The sequence below is a fragment of the Lotus japonicus genome, chromosome 4 (assembly GCF_012489685.1).
Source record: "Lotus japonicus ecotype B-129 chromosome 4, LjGifu_v1.2".
Taxonomy (NCBI): Eukaryota; Viridiplantae; Streptophyta; class Magnoliopsida; order Fabales; family Fabaceae; genus Lotus; species Lotus japonicus.
The window spans coordinates 43,413,401-43,429,797 of NC_080044.1; the positions used below are offsets into that span (position 1 = coordinate 43,413,401).

The following is a 16,397-nucleotide window of genomic DNA, read 5'->3' on the forward strand; positions in this document are numbered from 1 at the left end:
AATTACCATTAAAAAAGCTTGACAAGAAAAAAATAACCATAAAAAAAATCTAAAAGAATTAAGTAAAAATAACTTATAGATGAGTTGTTCAAAAAAGCCTTATAGATAAGAACGAACGAGTAGTTATTCTTGCTTGTAACTATTTTTCTGTTTTAGTGAACAATTAATTAATATGGAAATGAGAGAACAATAATGAATAAATGGATGCATGTACTCCATTGGTTTCTAATATTTCTTTGTTTTTTCTTTTCTTTTCTTTTTTTAAAATAATAATAATACTATTTATCATATTTTCTTTCATTTATATAATTTTTTTTAAGCAAATGTAAGTTGTTAATTATTAATAAATTAGTTTATGTCTCTGTAAGATAGTTTAAGTGGTAGGAGCTGAGAGACATATGGTATGGGAATGTCCAGGGTTCAATTCCTAGCGGGTGTAATTTATCTTTCCGATGTATCAAAATGTAAATTAGTTCATTAGGGTATGGATCCTTACTCTTCACCCTTCCATTCCCGTAACTCACCTTATTTATATAATTCCATTTAATATTATTATGTATCTTATCTACCACCTCATGTATTTTACGTATCGCAATTCTTAGCCATCATTTAATCTATGAGTTATCTAAGTTACCCATTACAATTATTCAACCACACCAAAATTGAGCAATGGGATTAATTACCAAAATATATTTTAACTTAATTCTCTTAAATATCATTAATTCACTTAGGATAATGTCAAATAACATAAACAACTCCCTTAAATTAATTCCTCTTATTCTTACTCTCTATCGAGTGAAAATCAGAGTATATATTGATTAGTGACTTCCTAAATTAAACGTGCGTAATCTTAACAACAAAATATGTATATATGGTCAATATTGAATATTCATACCTCAATATTCTCTTACATAAAATAATAACTTTTTGTTTCAAAAACTAATACTAATAACTTTATTTCTCCGTAAATATATACATCCCTGTATATAGAGAATTTCTAATATGAGAGTGTACGAGTTAATGACGACAATACAATTATACTAGACGAGTCATAAGTTGTCGACATCAAAAGTTATTCAATAGTTTAAATTTATATTCGAGTTTTATATTCATTGTTGTAATTCTTTTTGGATAATTTTTCAGAAAAAAAAAAAACAAAAACAAATTTTATTGAAGAAAACACATGAGGACAACCCCACATCATGAAAAGGGTAGTACTCATATTTTTTCGTTAGCTTTTAGACAATATATCCTTAATTAGGTTAGTTCCTAAGCTTGTAGATTATCTGCTAATTAAGCTGGTGATTAGAATGCAAACCAAAATGTGTGCTGTGCTTGAAAACTGTCCAAATCGAACTAGCTGCCAAAGAGTGACCGCACGACGGCACGAGGACCTAACTTAATCATCATATAGCTTTCATTCATTTTTCGTTAGGTTTTATTATCTCGATAATATTGTTTTGAAACTTAACTTGTTTTATTTTTTTAATTATAAAGTTGTAGAAATATTTACAAGTTTTTTTTTAACGTGAAATATGTACAAGTTATGTAAATACAAAATGATCTCTATAATTCCAAATTGAATGGTCGACCAATCCCATCTCAATGAATTTTTACAGCTTTAATTATTGCAAATTAAGTAATTTAACCAATGAGGGTTGTTGTAAAAATATCCTTTAAAAAAATTGAAATGATTAAATTTCATAACATTAAAAATATTAATAATCAAAACACTAAACTAGGTTATACTATTAAATTATTAATTAATTTGAAGATAATATAAAATGAGAGAATATAGCAAAGAACTAAGGGGAAATGAAAAGAAGACTTTATGTGGGTGCTAAAATAGATGTTGACCTGCCATATATTTCAGTCCAAAAGAAAATTCTTTGCATCTATTGTTGTCATTTCATTTCATTCATTACATGTTATTAGCGTGACATCTTACCTATTTTTTCTTATAAAATAAACATTTTCTAAATAAAAGAACCACCTTTGTATTGTGAATTTTTATCAAATATTTTAATATAATAAATAAAATTATTATGCTCTTCATTATTTTACGGTATTGTAAAATGTCAGAAAAATAATAAGCGGATATGTCTAGTGCATATTTTACAATCAACATGGTATTTTTTTTATAAAAAAAAAATAGTAAAACACTACGTCCTGAAAATATATAGTTTCACACACTTTAATGTGTATACACACCGAGATTGTAGACAATTGTCTAAGATCTAAGATGTTCTGATAGGAAACAAAAATTAGGAAAAGGTGTAAAATGAGTGTAAAAAGATAGTAAGATAAGACTAATATGTTTCTTGGAAATTTATTGAAGCAAAGAGTCAAAATTAATGTTTACTATATATAGCAGTACTTTTTAAGTAATCAATTTTTTCTCTAGTCAATCATGATTAATTATTGTATTGGTCTATCCACAAGTACTCCATTAATGGTTATGAACCTGATATCTTATCTACTAGTAATAGATATCAAATACATAGGTGTTAATTAGTCTTGGACGAAAATTTTCAAATCAAATAGAAATGCTATAATTTCAACCTTGTTTTTAAGTTTGATAAATTTTTATATTTGACATCACATTTGTTGGACGAGGATGACACGTGGGATTGTGTCCCCACTTTCATACTCTGAAATCTGGACCGTTCATGCCACCTTTGCTTCCTCTATTTAATGAACACTTGCACATACTCTCCTCTTCATGTGTTAAATTTCCCTCTCTTCTCTTAGGCCTTGGTCCAAATCAGCAAACCTTCCCCTGCTTCAGTTTTTTCAATCTCACTATAGCTGGTTGAGAATTCTCAATTGAACTTCCTCTTCATCATCTTTGACATCGATCATCAACAATGTCCTGCTTAGAGGTTTCCAAAGAGGTAAATTATATTAAACCATATACTATACACATGCACAACTTAATTTCCACATAAATATTTATGTATGTTTGTTCATTCCTTATTAATTCTGAAAAACCTTGACATAATCAATCAATCCCTCATTTCTAAATTATCTGCAGGGGAAGTTCAAAGAAGAAGCAGAGGAGGTTACTCTTGATGGGAGTGTTGATTGGCATGGCCGGCCTGCAATTAGAGCCAAATCAGGGAGATGGGTTGCTGGAACCATCATTCTCTGTAAGTTCTTCCAAGCATTCATAATTAATAGCAGGGAATTTTTTAGATTCATAAATTTCATTCTATTTAATTTAATACACTCATTATCTTTAGTGTACTTAGTTTTTCATTAATTACTTGTACCAGAAAAGAGTTTTTCATTGGTTACATGGTAATGCATTAAATCATCATAGGCCTACTTTCTGTGAATGCCTATTTTTATGGAAAGATTAAGTCAAGACTATAATAGTCATTGTTTTGTTACGATGATGAGAAAAATGAGGTGCAAGTCGATGTAAGGTTTAGAGATAAAGGAGGAAAGATAAAAGGAATTAGAGAAGTTCTTGTTGTTCACCCTTACAAATAGCAGGGCATTCTTTTGGATTTTAGTATAATTTATTTCTTAGTGTATGTACTTGTTTATCGTTACTTGGTATAATGCACTAAATCATAGGCCTATTTCTTATTAAATCGATTCTAAAATCTAAAATTTACTCACAAAAAATTATTCTAGAAGATCTTAAAATTATTTGTAGAAAAATTATCAAACACAGTGTACTGATTGATTGTATCCTTGCACTTTTGTGTATTGATCTTATTGTTTGAGGTTCTCAATTATTTTGTGCGTGTAATACGTCTACGTATGTTAGTTGATGATGATAAATATAGAGAAGAGTCGTGGCAGCACTAAGAGCCATAGAAGTTTTAGGAAACTTGTTGTCAGGCCTAAATATTGATGAATCAATGATGGGGTTTGTCGTTAGGCATGTTTATATTTTTTTTGAACTCAATATGGATTCATTATGTTGAAATTAACAAGTTAAAATTATTCTATTTTTCTGATCCATATTAAAGTTAATGTGACAAATTTAATTTCTCCTTATTTACGTGATGAGATAAGTGAAATCATGTTAGCGTTAATTCTTACAACGGACCAAACATGTACGAAGTATTATGTATCATAGATAGCTTATCAGGAGAATAGAAACAACTCTTGAACTTGCTTTTCCGAGCTGGTCCACAAACAAACAAGCTTAATTTCTAGGAAGTCTTTGATTTTCATTTAGGAGAAAACGACAACTCTAATGTAGGAACTTCATGCTCCATTCAATTTACAGAATGAGAGTTTTTTCAATTCTAGGAGTCTTACTCCACCGTTATATTTATCTTTCCAGAGAGACAAACTAGTTCTTTGACGAAGTGAAAGAAAAAAAACAGATAAAGAGATTCTGAATCCTCATAAAACGACACCACAAAGAGTAACTAGCTAGAGTGAGAAAATTGGCCGGTATACGTTTTAGAAGAATGCGTTCTTGACACGTAAGCAAGGGTAGGATCTTGCATGACGTGGGTCATTCATAGGAGTTTATATACATTAATTACACCCAAATTCTCTTGGTATGAATGAATTTGAACTATCGAGTGAAAGATACACGTATTCACCATTCCTATTTTTAAACATTCAAAGAGTACCATTACTTCCTGTATATCTCATTACTTTCCTTATTTCTCTGTTTTTATCACATGTCATGTGATTTTTATTTATTTAGGGTGTATGAAACTGACATTTTCGATTCACTAACCACTAAACTTGAGTGCAAGAAGAGTATTTTTCCATATTTAGTGCGCCCGAATTGAGTTGTGGACAGCACATAATTAGGTCATTCTATTAGTCAGGTTTTTAGGTATGACACACTATCCACAAAGTTATTGAATATTTTATTAAGAGTTTATAAGCTGTAACATTAAGACTTTAATTATTATATATTAATAGAGTAGACTCACATTATATATATATATATATATGAGTGTGTGGGGCAAAAAGTTTTGTATTTTTACTTTTTTGCAAAATTTTATCTAAAATATAAATTTTTACTTCTTTAATTATTTTACAGTAATAAAAAGTGAATTATTTATTACTTTTGTAACAAAATAATATTTTTTACTTTTAAAACGTAGAACATTTTTTTTTAATGTTATCCTTGTATTATAGTTTGATATTTCTACTAAGTAAAATGATAACTAAAATATTAATAGAGATAATAAAGTCACACACATTTTTATTTTCAACTTGAACATATTCAAAAAAAAATCAATTATTGAAATTTAAAATGATAGTTAGTAAAAGGTGACAATCATGTCTCATTTCCAAAAATTTAAGCATATCTATTTTCATTTCACGAGTCTGCTGATTGTAATTTACAATTGCTCTCAATCCTAGCATGGCCTAAAACAGGCGAGCCATTTTAATTCTTTCCGAAAATAAGATATTAAAAGTGAAGAAAAATTGGTAGGTCACTATCAAGATCCTTAGGGTAACCCAGAAGATTTTCGTGTGAGCTGAGAAAAAGGGCGCAAAAGAGCAACATGCGTGCGTAGCTGTGCTAAAATCTTTGATTTAAGTACCAAAAATAAATGAGATTGATTTTAAGACGGATATGCATATGCTGAAATAAAATATCTTCTCCCCTTAAGTAGCAAGTTAGGCCATACCATAGAAACTTTAATTTATCAATAGCTTCCATTTTGTAAATGTAAAAAGCATTTTCTAATAAGAGGAAATTATTTCTGCTTCAAATCATAATGTTAACCCAAAAAGATATCATGCTAATTTTGGTATTTGCTTGTTTATGATGATAAAAAGTATCACCCTTCTGTTACTGGAAATTCGCCTCTCGATGACCGGATGTGTAGGTTTGTTGACGTGAAAATCACTTCAAAACTTTTGATTAAGAGTATTGGCTTATATTATTAAGCATGCGTGCACATTTTTGTTAGTGGTGCCTGATAAAGTAAAGTAGGGGTAATGCACCATTTTAAGGAATGATTGAATAATGATTTTCTCACCTTTTCTTTCTTGTCTCTTCTGTATTTTCTTTTAGGTTTAATTGGACTTTTAGTCCTTCTACTATAGTTGATGTGTGATTTGGTTCCTCCATTAATATTTTTAGAAAATTCAGTCCCTCAATTTTCAAAATTGCTCCAATTAAATCCCCTATTCAGTTTTATTTTACATAAAAATATCTAATTCTAATTCTCGAAGTGAAATTTTGATATGTTGATTTCATTAAATCATTGTAAGCCTTCTACTCTAAACTAAACATCCAATTTATCAAGTTTCACCTAAATTTTAAAAAAACACAAATTTCTCCTCTTTAAACCCTAATTTTATCTCAAAATCCTTTAAATTTTGAGAAATTTTCACTCATTTTTTTACTTTTGGATTTTCAAATTTATATTATCTCAAATCTATCATAAACCCTAAATATTTTAAATGGAAAATGGAGATTTACAGATTTTTTTGTATATAAAAGTTGAAAAAGGGAGCAAATTTACTTATTTTTAAAAGTATGAGGACTTAATTAGCTAAAAAAACTAGGATGACTAAAATGTAAAATCACAGTAAGTCCAACTACTAGAGGTACCAAAAATACAATTAACCCTTTCATTTATTTTTCTACTTAGAGCATCTCCAATGGTAGTATCTAATTTAAAATACATACTCATATGAGTATCTATTACCATTGAAGTACATATTCAATTACAACATAGCAAAGATGAGTATGTGGGAATAGATACTCTATACTAAACTTGAAAAGTGAGCTTGTATTTATTACAAGCACTTACAATTAATTAAAATGGAGATAAATAATAAAAAATACAAATGTGATGTTGATAGTGTGATCCACTATAGAAACTTTTAAGAGTTGTTGGGTTAGAGTAAAAAGTTAGTAAAGTGGTGTAGATGATGTGACATTATGGGGAATTGAAAAAATAAAGTGTAGATATTTTAGTGAGTATGATGGATGTAGATGCTCTTAGTATCTCTCACTTTCCCTCTTTTCAATTATTTCCCTTCTTATTCTATTTTCACTGCACTTTTCTCATATCTCAAGAGGTTGAGAGAATTATTATTGGTAAAGATTTGATGGAGATGTCATCCGTAATCAGTCTTCAATCCAAGAAAAGAAAAGAAAAAACAGGGCACATTCAGAATTGATGTGTAAGACCAACTGCCCTATGGTAGATATTAATAATCCTGAAACTTGATTGATTTAGCCCAGCAAATAGCAACGGAAAAAGCTTTCTGGTATAATTCATGAAAATATTATAAATGATTAATATCAGTTAAATAAAAGTGAGTGACAGTTACTTCTAAAATTGACTTTTATGTGAATTTCACATATATTGTTGTATATTTCTTCTTTTCATATTCACCTTATTAATAATATTTTTACACAAAATAATAAAATATATGCATTAATCTTCTTTCACAGATGTTACTAAATTACTACTAACATGGTACTGACAATGCATATGTTGTTTGTTGCATCAATCAGTGAACCAAGGACTAGCAACCTTAGCATTCTTTGGAGTAGGAGTTAATCTAGTGCTGTTCCTGACAAGGGTGTTAGGACAAGACAATGCTGATGCTGCTAACAATGTGAGCAAGTGGACTGGCACAGTTTACCTCTTCTCTCTTGTGGGTGCTTTCCTCAGTGATTCTTATTGGGGAAGGTACAAAACTTGTGCCATCTTTCAAGGCATCTTTGTACTGGTAAGTAACATACTCTTAATTTCATTTTCCTCTCTTTTTCTTCTAGCTTGCCACATTCTTTGGGTAATTAACTTGTCTTCTGGTTTGATATAACAGGGTCTAGTATTCTTGTCCCTTTCATCATACCTCTCATTGCTTAGACCTAAAGGTTGTGGGAGTGAACTGCTTCACTGTGGGAAACATTCAAGCTTGGAGATGGGGATGTTCTACCTATCAATCTACCTCATTGCCTTAGGGAATGGAGGGTATCAACCAAACATTGCCACATTTGGAGCTGACCAATTTGATGAAGAGCACTCAAAGGAAGGTTACTCAAAGGTGGCATTTTTCAGCTACTTCTACCTGGCTCTGAACCTTGGTTCACTTTTCTCAAACACCATTCTGGGCTATTTTGAAGACGAAGGAATTTGGGCTCTTGGGTTCTGGGTCTCTGCAGGCTCTGCCTTTGCAGCACTTGTGTTGTTTCTTGTTGGGACACCAAGATATAGACACTTCAAACCTTGTGGCAATCCACTTTCAAGATTCTGCCAAGTCCTTGTTGCTGCATGGAGGAAATTGGGAGTTCAGATGACATCAAATGGAGAGGACTTGTATGTCGTGGATGAAGAGGAATCTTCCACCAACAGCAACAACAGAAAGATTATTCTCCACACCCATGGATTCAAGTAAGTAGTACAAGCTAATTTCAACTGAAACATTGTAGTGGAACACTTTTAATAAGGTTACATTACATGGAATGATTTTACTAGTATTTGTGTAATAGGCTAGTATCATGTTTGGACAGAAGCGTATACTCTTAAGAAAAAATTAGCTGATCCAAACATTCTACTTAGATGTTGTGACATGAGTCATGACTTCCAAATTAAACACCACTATCATTCTTGTTTCTAATGAGCCATAACAATTTGATCAATTTGCTATATTGTCATCTGCATTGCAGGTTTCTGGATAGGGCAGCATACATATCTTCAAGAGATCTAGATGACAAGAAAGGAGGCTTTTACAATCCGTGGCGTCTCTGTCCTATAACTCAAGTTGAAGAAGTAAAGTGCATACTAAGACTTCTTCCAATTTGGCTATGCACCATAATCTACTCAGTAGTTTTCACACAAATGGCTTCTCTTTTCGTGGAGCAAGGTGCCGCCATGAAAACTACAATTTACCATTTCAGAATACCCCCAGCAAGCATGTCAAGCTTTGATATCCTCAGCGTAGCAGTCTTCATCTTCTTCTACCGCCGCGTCATCGATCCTCTTGTGGGAAAACTTAAAAAAACAAAATCCAAGGGACTCACTGAGCTTCAGAGGATGGGAATTGGGCTTGTCATAGCTGTAATGGCAATGGTTTCAGCAGGAATAGTCGAATGCTACAGGCTCAAGTACGCAAAACACGGCACAAGCTCTCTAAGCATCTTCTGGCAAGTTCCTCAGTACGCACTCGTAGGAGCATCTGAGGTTTTTATGTATGTAGGACAATTAGAGTTCTTCAATGCTCAAACACCAGAAGGGTTAAAGAGCTTTGGAAGTGCTCTTTGTATGACTTCAATCTCACTCGGGAACTATGTGAGTAGCATAATTGTTAGCATAGTTATGAAGATCTCCACTCAGGATCACATGCCAGGGTGGATCCCCGGCAACCTAAACAGAGGTCACCTAGATAGGTTTTTCTTCCTCTTAGCTGCATTGACATCACTGGACTTGATTGCATACATTGCAGTCGCAAAGTGGTTCAAGAACATACAGACGGAATGCAAACATGACGAGGATGATAAGATTGGTAACTTAATTAAGGTCTAATTCGCAGTGTGTCCACAGAAATCAAAGGCAATGGTAACAGCAGCATATATATAAATAAGAGAAAAAAGGGAGCAACTAGTCGAAGTAAATTTGGCTATAGAGAAGCCCTTTTTACCCGAGTCTCTTGTAACTGTATTCAGTTTTTTTCTTTTTTCTCTTTTACTCCTAACTAGGAATTTCAGTTTCTGTTCTTGGTTCAAGGTTGTGTAAAAATCAACATTTTGAAGAGACGATGACAGTTCCAGGGCCCTTTTGAGCCTCCCTAGTTTAATGTATGCTCCATTGTTAATATAATGAAACATGCCATTTTCATTTCCATGTCTTGAATTCCCTGTTCCAAATTCCAAAATTTACAGATCATTCTAGAGCTAACAACAGAGATGATTCTGTTGTTAATATAGGGAACTCTAATTTGTAGACAAACATTGCAACCTTTAGGGATTAACAAGTAACAAGTACTGTTCCTTTTTGGGATTACTAAGAAGCAACAGATTGTTAAGGATCATGTACTTCGTGCAATCAAAATCAAAACAACATCTAAAAGCATAGAAAAGAAGAATGGAAATTGGATGTTGTACCAGTCGAATAGATTAAGTCCAAAGCTGAATTGTAGAGCTTGCAGAAGAAGCTCTACAGTCAGTGCACCATCACCACGAGCCAGTTGGCAAGCGGTGCCTCAGCTCCGGGGTCACCACTTACATTCCTCTCAAGCTCGACAGGTTTCTCTGTAGGGTGAAACTTACCTACAGTTCCTTAGGTGCTGGTGGTACTGTTGTCCACTCAAAATGTGACATGTATTAAATTAGTTTTCCACTTTACTCTTACCGTCAATAGCTCCGTTTCTGTTAAGTCTCATTGGAAAAAAAAAAAAACCCTTGTTCCATCAGTACTGCGGCGAAGAAAGAGAAAGGGAGGAGAAGGAAAAAAATTAAGAGAGAGAAAGAGACGAGAAGAGAACGGATTGAAGGCTCGGTGGTGGCCGGAGTTCACGGCTGAGAGAGCGGATTGAAGGCCTCGTGGTTGCCACGCACGCGGCGGCGGTGCGAGCACGAAGAAGCTTCGCGGCAGGTGGTGATTCCAGGCACACTGGTGCGTGACGGTGCGCGAAGGAGTTTCGACACCGTCGAGTTCGCAGCGCAGGGAACCTGGTGTGGCGGTCGGGTGGCTGCGGCGATGGTAGAAGTTTGCAGTCCAGGGAGGGATTTCGGTTGCTGCTTCATTCTTTCTTATTTGGTTCGAGAAGATGAATAATGTGTTCACATGGTTGTTGATTCAATTTTTTTGCTGTGATTGATTGACTATTTTTTTTACTGAAGGAGCATTTGTTCCAGATCTGAAGAAAAACCATAGTGGCCTTGTTGGGAGAGAGAAGTAGAAAAGTTATGAGAAATAAACGTTAACGGAGTTTTTTTTTTTTTTGTCGAAGTTAACGGAGTTTGTTTGAGAGAGCAAATTAATCTAAATGTCATATTTTTATTGGAGAACAGCACAAACAGTACCAATAGTACTGTACTTAAGTTTTTCCCTTCTCTGTATCTCTTTTGTTACTTCTTCTCTGATGATGCATGCGACTACCCGCTCCCCCATTAGGCAATTATACTCTTCTTCTTCAACTAATTTAGGTTTAGACTTTAGATATGCGTGTTACTTAGTGTGATTGTGTGTTGGATTATGATTGTTCTTTGGGTTAAATGTGTTCTCCGTCCCTGAACTTTGAGCGAGATCTGGTTTCCGTCCCTCGCCGGAAAATCTTCCTAGCACCATCCTCAAACTCAATTGTTTGTACGGAAACCGTTCTTGTCGTCGATGAAGCTCCGGCCGCCGTGCCCATGTGTCATTTTGGAGTCTATGTGGACATGCCACATCATTTAATGAAATGAGGTGTAATTTTTTTAAATAAAAACTAAAATAATTAAATTGTAATTAATTAATTAAATAAAATCTCCTTAATCTTCCTTTACGGTTTCTCTTCTCTTCTTCATCTTCTTTGTTCATCTTCATATCATTTCCTTCAACAACAACATTATCTTCATCTTCTTCTTGTCTTCCTTTCCTCCAACATCCCAAAAATACGCCACCTGCCCCAACCCCAACCACATTGCGCTGCCGCCGCAACCACGCCGCGCCGCCACCCTCAACCCTAGCCCATATCGCGCCTCCATCCCCAGCCACAAACAAACCCCAAAACGCTGACCCAGAAAGAAAGGGATTTGGCTTCAGATTTGAAGAAATCAGTGAAAGATAACTTTTTCCCTTCTCCCTTCTTCCCCAATCTCATTTCCCCTTTCCCCAGATTTGAGCTCACCCAACCAACAAACCTCATACCCAAACACTGCCAACCCAGAACAGAGCAGAGGTCCGATTTCTTCATCCCCATGGCCGCTCATAGCTTCAGTTTCGTTCTCCAGATGGGTAAAGTTGCAGGAAACTGTAAACTTACTGCTCTATGGCCAGTCTCTCAAACAGAGTATAAATGCATGCAATTGCAAACCCCTTTCTCCAGCAATCCTCTCTGTTGACAACATCAGAAGCCAACTAGGGCTTGGGGTAATCGTAGAGATGGAGGAAGTTACCACCACGCGCCGCACTCCTGCTTCCTTCGCCGTAGAAAGAACATTCTCAGTCCCTTTGATTGCCGGGTCCAGAAGCTCCTTCTGCACGAACCCAAGAGTTTCAGATCTGAAATGGGTCCACGAAAAAGATGAAAAGATTGAAATTTAAGAAGAAGAAGAAGAAGAAGAAGAAGAAGAAGAAGAAGAAGAGGAGTACCTGAGGGTCATGGACTTGGTCGACACTAGAGGTGCTGCGACTGGGATTGGAAGAGGAGGACGCTGGATTAGTGTTCAAGGCTTGGAATGGGTCGATCTGGAAAGTTTTAGAACTAATTTTGTGCTTTGATTTTTCACAAAGCACATTGTTTCAAGTCTATGGCTATTGGAAAGTTCTTTCATGGTTGTTTAATTTATCAGTTTTCTTTCGGTCTGTTCAGAAAGTAAAAGGGCTCCAGAAAGAATTCATGAGGTCTTTTAGGTTAGAGAAGCAGACATGAATGTTGATTGTGACCGGTTGCCCTTTCTCACTCTTTCTCAATTTTTGTGGTGGTGTGTCAACATTGTTTCATATTTAAAAGTTTTTAAATAATGATTGTAAAGTTTTAGATCTAATTTTGTGCTTTGATTGTTAGATCTGAGATTGATTTTTAATTTTTTGGATGGAGAAGATGAAGATGATGATAAATAAATGAACATTTATATGTTTTTGAGTTTTTAATTTTTTAAATTTATATTCTGGGTTATTTTGTTCTTAATGGTGAAGATGATGATGAAGATCATTGAAGATGATGGAAAACATATGAAGATTCTGGTTTTGAATTTTGAAGGAGGAAGAGATGAAATGGAGGTTTTGATATGATTTTATTAGGAGAAGAAGTTAGGTTAGTGTTAGTTTTAGGGTTTAGAAATTAAATTATGAGAGATTTGGGAATTAATTAAAAATTAATTATGTTATTTTTTATTTTATATAAAAAGAATTACACGTCAGCTCCAAAGTGACACTTAGGCACGGCTGCAGAGCTATACCGGCGGCAAGGACGGTTTTCGTACAAACAATTGAGTTTGAGGATGGCGCTAGGAAGATTTTCCGGCGAGGGACGGAAATCAGATCTCGCTCAAAGTTCAGGGACGGAGAACATATTTAACCCTTGTTCTTTTATACTATATGCAATGGGGTAGTTGAATCACAGTTGAATATGTGCAATGAGATAGTTGAATGGGAGGCTTAATATTCAACATGTTGAATACTTTCAACATAGTTGAATGAATAGTGAATGGGCTCACTCAACACACTTGACAAAATCTCATTTGTTATTGTAATTTCTAGATTTGTATCTCATCCTAATTATTTGGGGTCAATTATTTTGTAGTAAATTAATTTTTTTTACAGTTTTTTTCACTAAAATTTATCTTTTTTTTTGTCTATAAATAGAGACTTGGTTCATTTGATTTGAACACAGAAAAAAAAACGAATTTTTCCCCTCTAGTTTTTCTATTTAACCTCTAATAAACTCTTGTTTGTAACTCTAAACATATTTTTAGTGAAATGGATTCCAACAATAACTCTTTTAACACTCAAAACTCTGTCAATTATCCTAATATATAATTACAAAAATAAAAACATAAAAGAAAATAAGAATATGAAATAAAAGTGGTGGGGTAGGGTGTTGAATTTTATTAAACAAAATCATTGTAGTGAGTAAAAGTTGAATATGTGTTGAATTATTAGGTGAGAGAGAGAAGATGATGTGGAGTGTAAAAAGTGATAAATGAAATTGTTAAATGGCAAAACCATTGTACATAGTCTTATAGGTAAATGTCAGTGTTAATTGTTAGTAGTAAATTAGTTCTTTAGTAAATGTTTGCAGAACCGGACGGAACATTAAATCGGACAAGACACTGGTTCAAGGTTTAATGGTTGGACCGAGGTTGAACCGGGGTCCAACCGTTGGTGATTAAATATTAATTTTATTATTTTTATATTATTATTCAAAAAAAACTGTTAAATGAAGCAAGAAAATTCACTACTTTTTTTTTACAGGAAGAAAATTCACTACTAAATATAATGGATGTATGGTATTAAGCCCAAAATTCCACCAATTCGTTAACTCCAAAGTCCAAACATACGTAAATAAACAAGAACAAATAAAAAAAAGGTGTTCAATTTAGAAAAAAAAAAACTTGCGTAATCAAAAACAATAATAGCTTTTGACAAAAAAAAAGAATAAAAGTAACAAAATAATGAAAAGAATAACACTCTTGGACTCTTGGTACAGGTTGGTCTTTTAATATGTGGCCCGTTGTTGGATGGCTGACTTTCGTGGCCCATTGCAAAGGCACAGCCTTTTACACCTAAAAAAAGAATTACCCTTAATTCACACAGATGACAGATCACATAACTGATAGGAAACGAAATATTGCAAACGGCGCTGGTAGAATCAAAACAAAGATGGTTTTTTGGTGTGAAACAGTAGTAGCTGAACATGAATGAGTTACATAGGCAAAGCAGAAGCTGTGAGACACGACGCTGGCAGCTAGATCCTTCCGTACTGTGCCTGAATAAGCCGTTTCATGTTTGAGTTATGTTGAACCGGATTAGATTGGTTTTACACCGGTTATGCTGGTTCTTAACCGGTTATGACGATTCACTGCCGGCTTTCATTGAATCCGGTTATTGAAGAGGACCGAACCGGACAAGGGACCAATTTCAGGTCAGACCGGTTCGACCGGCTGGTACTGTCTGGTTCTGCAAACTTAAGTTTAGTTTGAACTCCGGCCCTTCAACTTTTAATATCCTTCATTTCCCTTAACTCACTATAATTGTGTTGGACTATGATTGTGTCATGTGGAAAGAATATGAGAGGAAATCTATACATATATCTATATCTAAATCTAAATACAGTATAAAAGAGAACCTATAAGAAGGAAACTTTTGACACTTGACAAGCAATGGAGTACCTTTCAGCTTATTTTCCAAGATTAAAATAAATCAAAAAGAAAAATTTATTTCTACTTTTAGAAACTTGGGAATGGCTCACTTGATAATTGCAATTTTAGTTAAGGGTAAGCATGTAATAGCTCACCTAATTTATTTTGATTTTGAATTTTTTTAATCACTAATATAGTATGCATTAATTACTAATTCAAAAAAACCTTTCAGATTTTTTTTTTCTTTGTACTACCTTTCCTTTACTACCTTCCTATCTTCTAATTTCCTATTGTTGAAAAACAAATACAAAAATATTGCCTCCTAATCTGACCAATTAAAAAAAGAGAAGTAAATAGCTTAATTATCATTTTGCAATGTTTCACGTGCAGATTTGTCTTGAAAAAATACGTAGAGGCATTAATTCTCTATATTCCCAAAACTAATTTAACTATTTATATTTAATTTTTTTGGATACTATCAACTATTACATTTGATTGGTTAATTTTGCCACCCCACTCTAATAGCATGCTCCTATAAATATTTCAAGAATTTTTCATATCAATGCATACGAATCACTTTTATCTCAATGTGTTCTTACTCATGTTTGCAGTGCTTCTTTTGCTCATTGACATTTTCCTTTACTTGCAGGATTGGATGAATAAGATTTCATTGGATTCATGTTAAATTCATTGAACCTGTTGTCCTTTCAAAAAAAATTTAACCCTTTTATTTGGAAAATATCATGTTTATTAGCTTCTGTGAATGATTATAGGATTGTTATGGCTGAATTGAGGCAAGGAACTATTCAAAAAAATTAGAAGACTGTGAAGGTATGGATCCCATTTTCCTTTCTTTTCAAGTTCCATATTATCTTCATATACACCAGCAGTTGGTTAATCTGTTATGATTTGGGACCTGGCTGCTTCGAATTTACAGGGATTGCACGAATGGTGGCAAGGACCTCTATGTGGTTAAACTGTTTTTGTGGGAATTGCCAATTAAACTGTATGGAGTTTCATGGTGATTCTAAAATTTTAACCCTTTCTAATAATATTTATTGTGATCTATTGATGGTAACATGCATGTAGTGTAACATGCTCTTAGAGTGTCAAATTGTAAGTAGCTAATTTTTTTACTGTGTTTCTTAATTTTTAGGTGTTATATTGGAGGAGATATAGAAAGAGATCCGATGATGGCACCCCATAGATGCTTGAGTTTTTTTTAAGTTTAAAAATTTGAAGGCAAAGCTGGAAATGACCTGGTTATTAGTACAGTTTGTAACTTTATAAGTAGTTTTCTGTGGAAGGATATACTCACTTTGATTTTTGAGAAAATGTGATTTTTTTCTTTCTTATAAAACCAAATAACACTGTAACAGTATAATGCAGACTGGATTCAGCTTTTCTTGATTTTTTGCATCCTCTTCTTGCTTGG

General features: G+C 33.6%; 1 protein-coding gene across 1 annotated transcript; it reads left to right on the forward strand.

Annotated features, from left to right (window-relative positions):
* The first annotated feature begins 2,717 nt into the window (after positions 1 to 2,717).
* On the forward strand, positions 2,718 to 9,798 carry LOC130714392 (protein NRT1/ PTR FAMILY 7.3-like). The gene is made up of 5 exons (XM_057564294.1): positions 2,718 to 2,894; positions 3,035 to 3,149; positions 7,469 to 7,686; positions 7,783 to 8,351; positions 8,627 to 9,798. Exons 1-5 carry the CDS (start codon positions 2,868 to 2,870, stop codon positions 9,480 to 9,482), a joined length of 1,785 nt encoding a protein of 594 aa, XP_057420277.1. The 5' UTR covers positions 2,718 to 2,867; the 3' UTR covers positions 9,483 to 9,798.
* Positions 9,799 to 16,397: the final 6,599 nt, after the last annotated feature.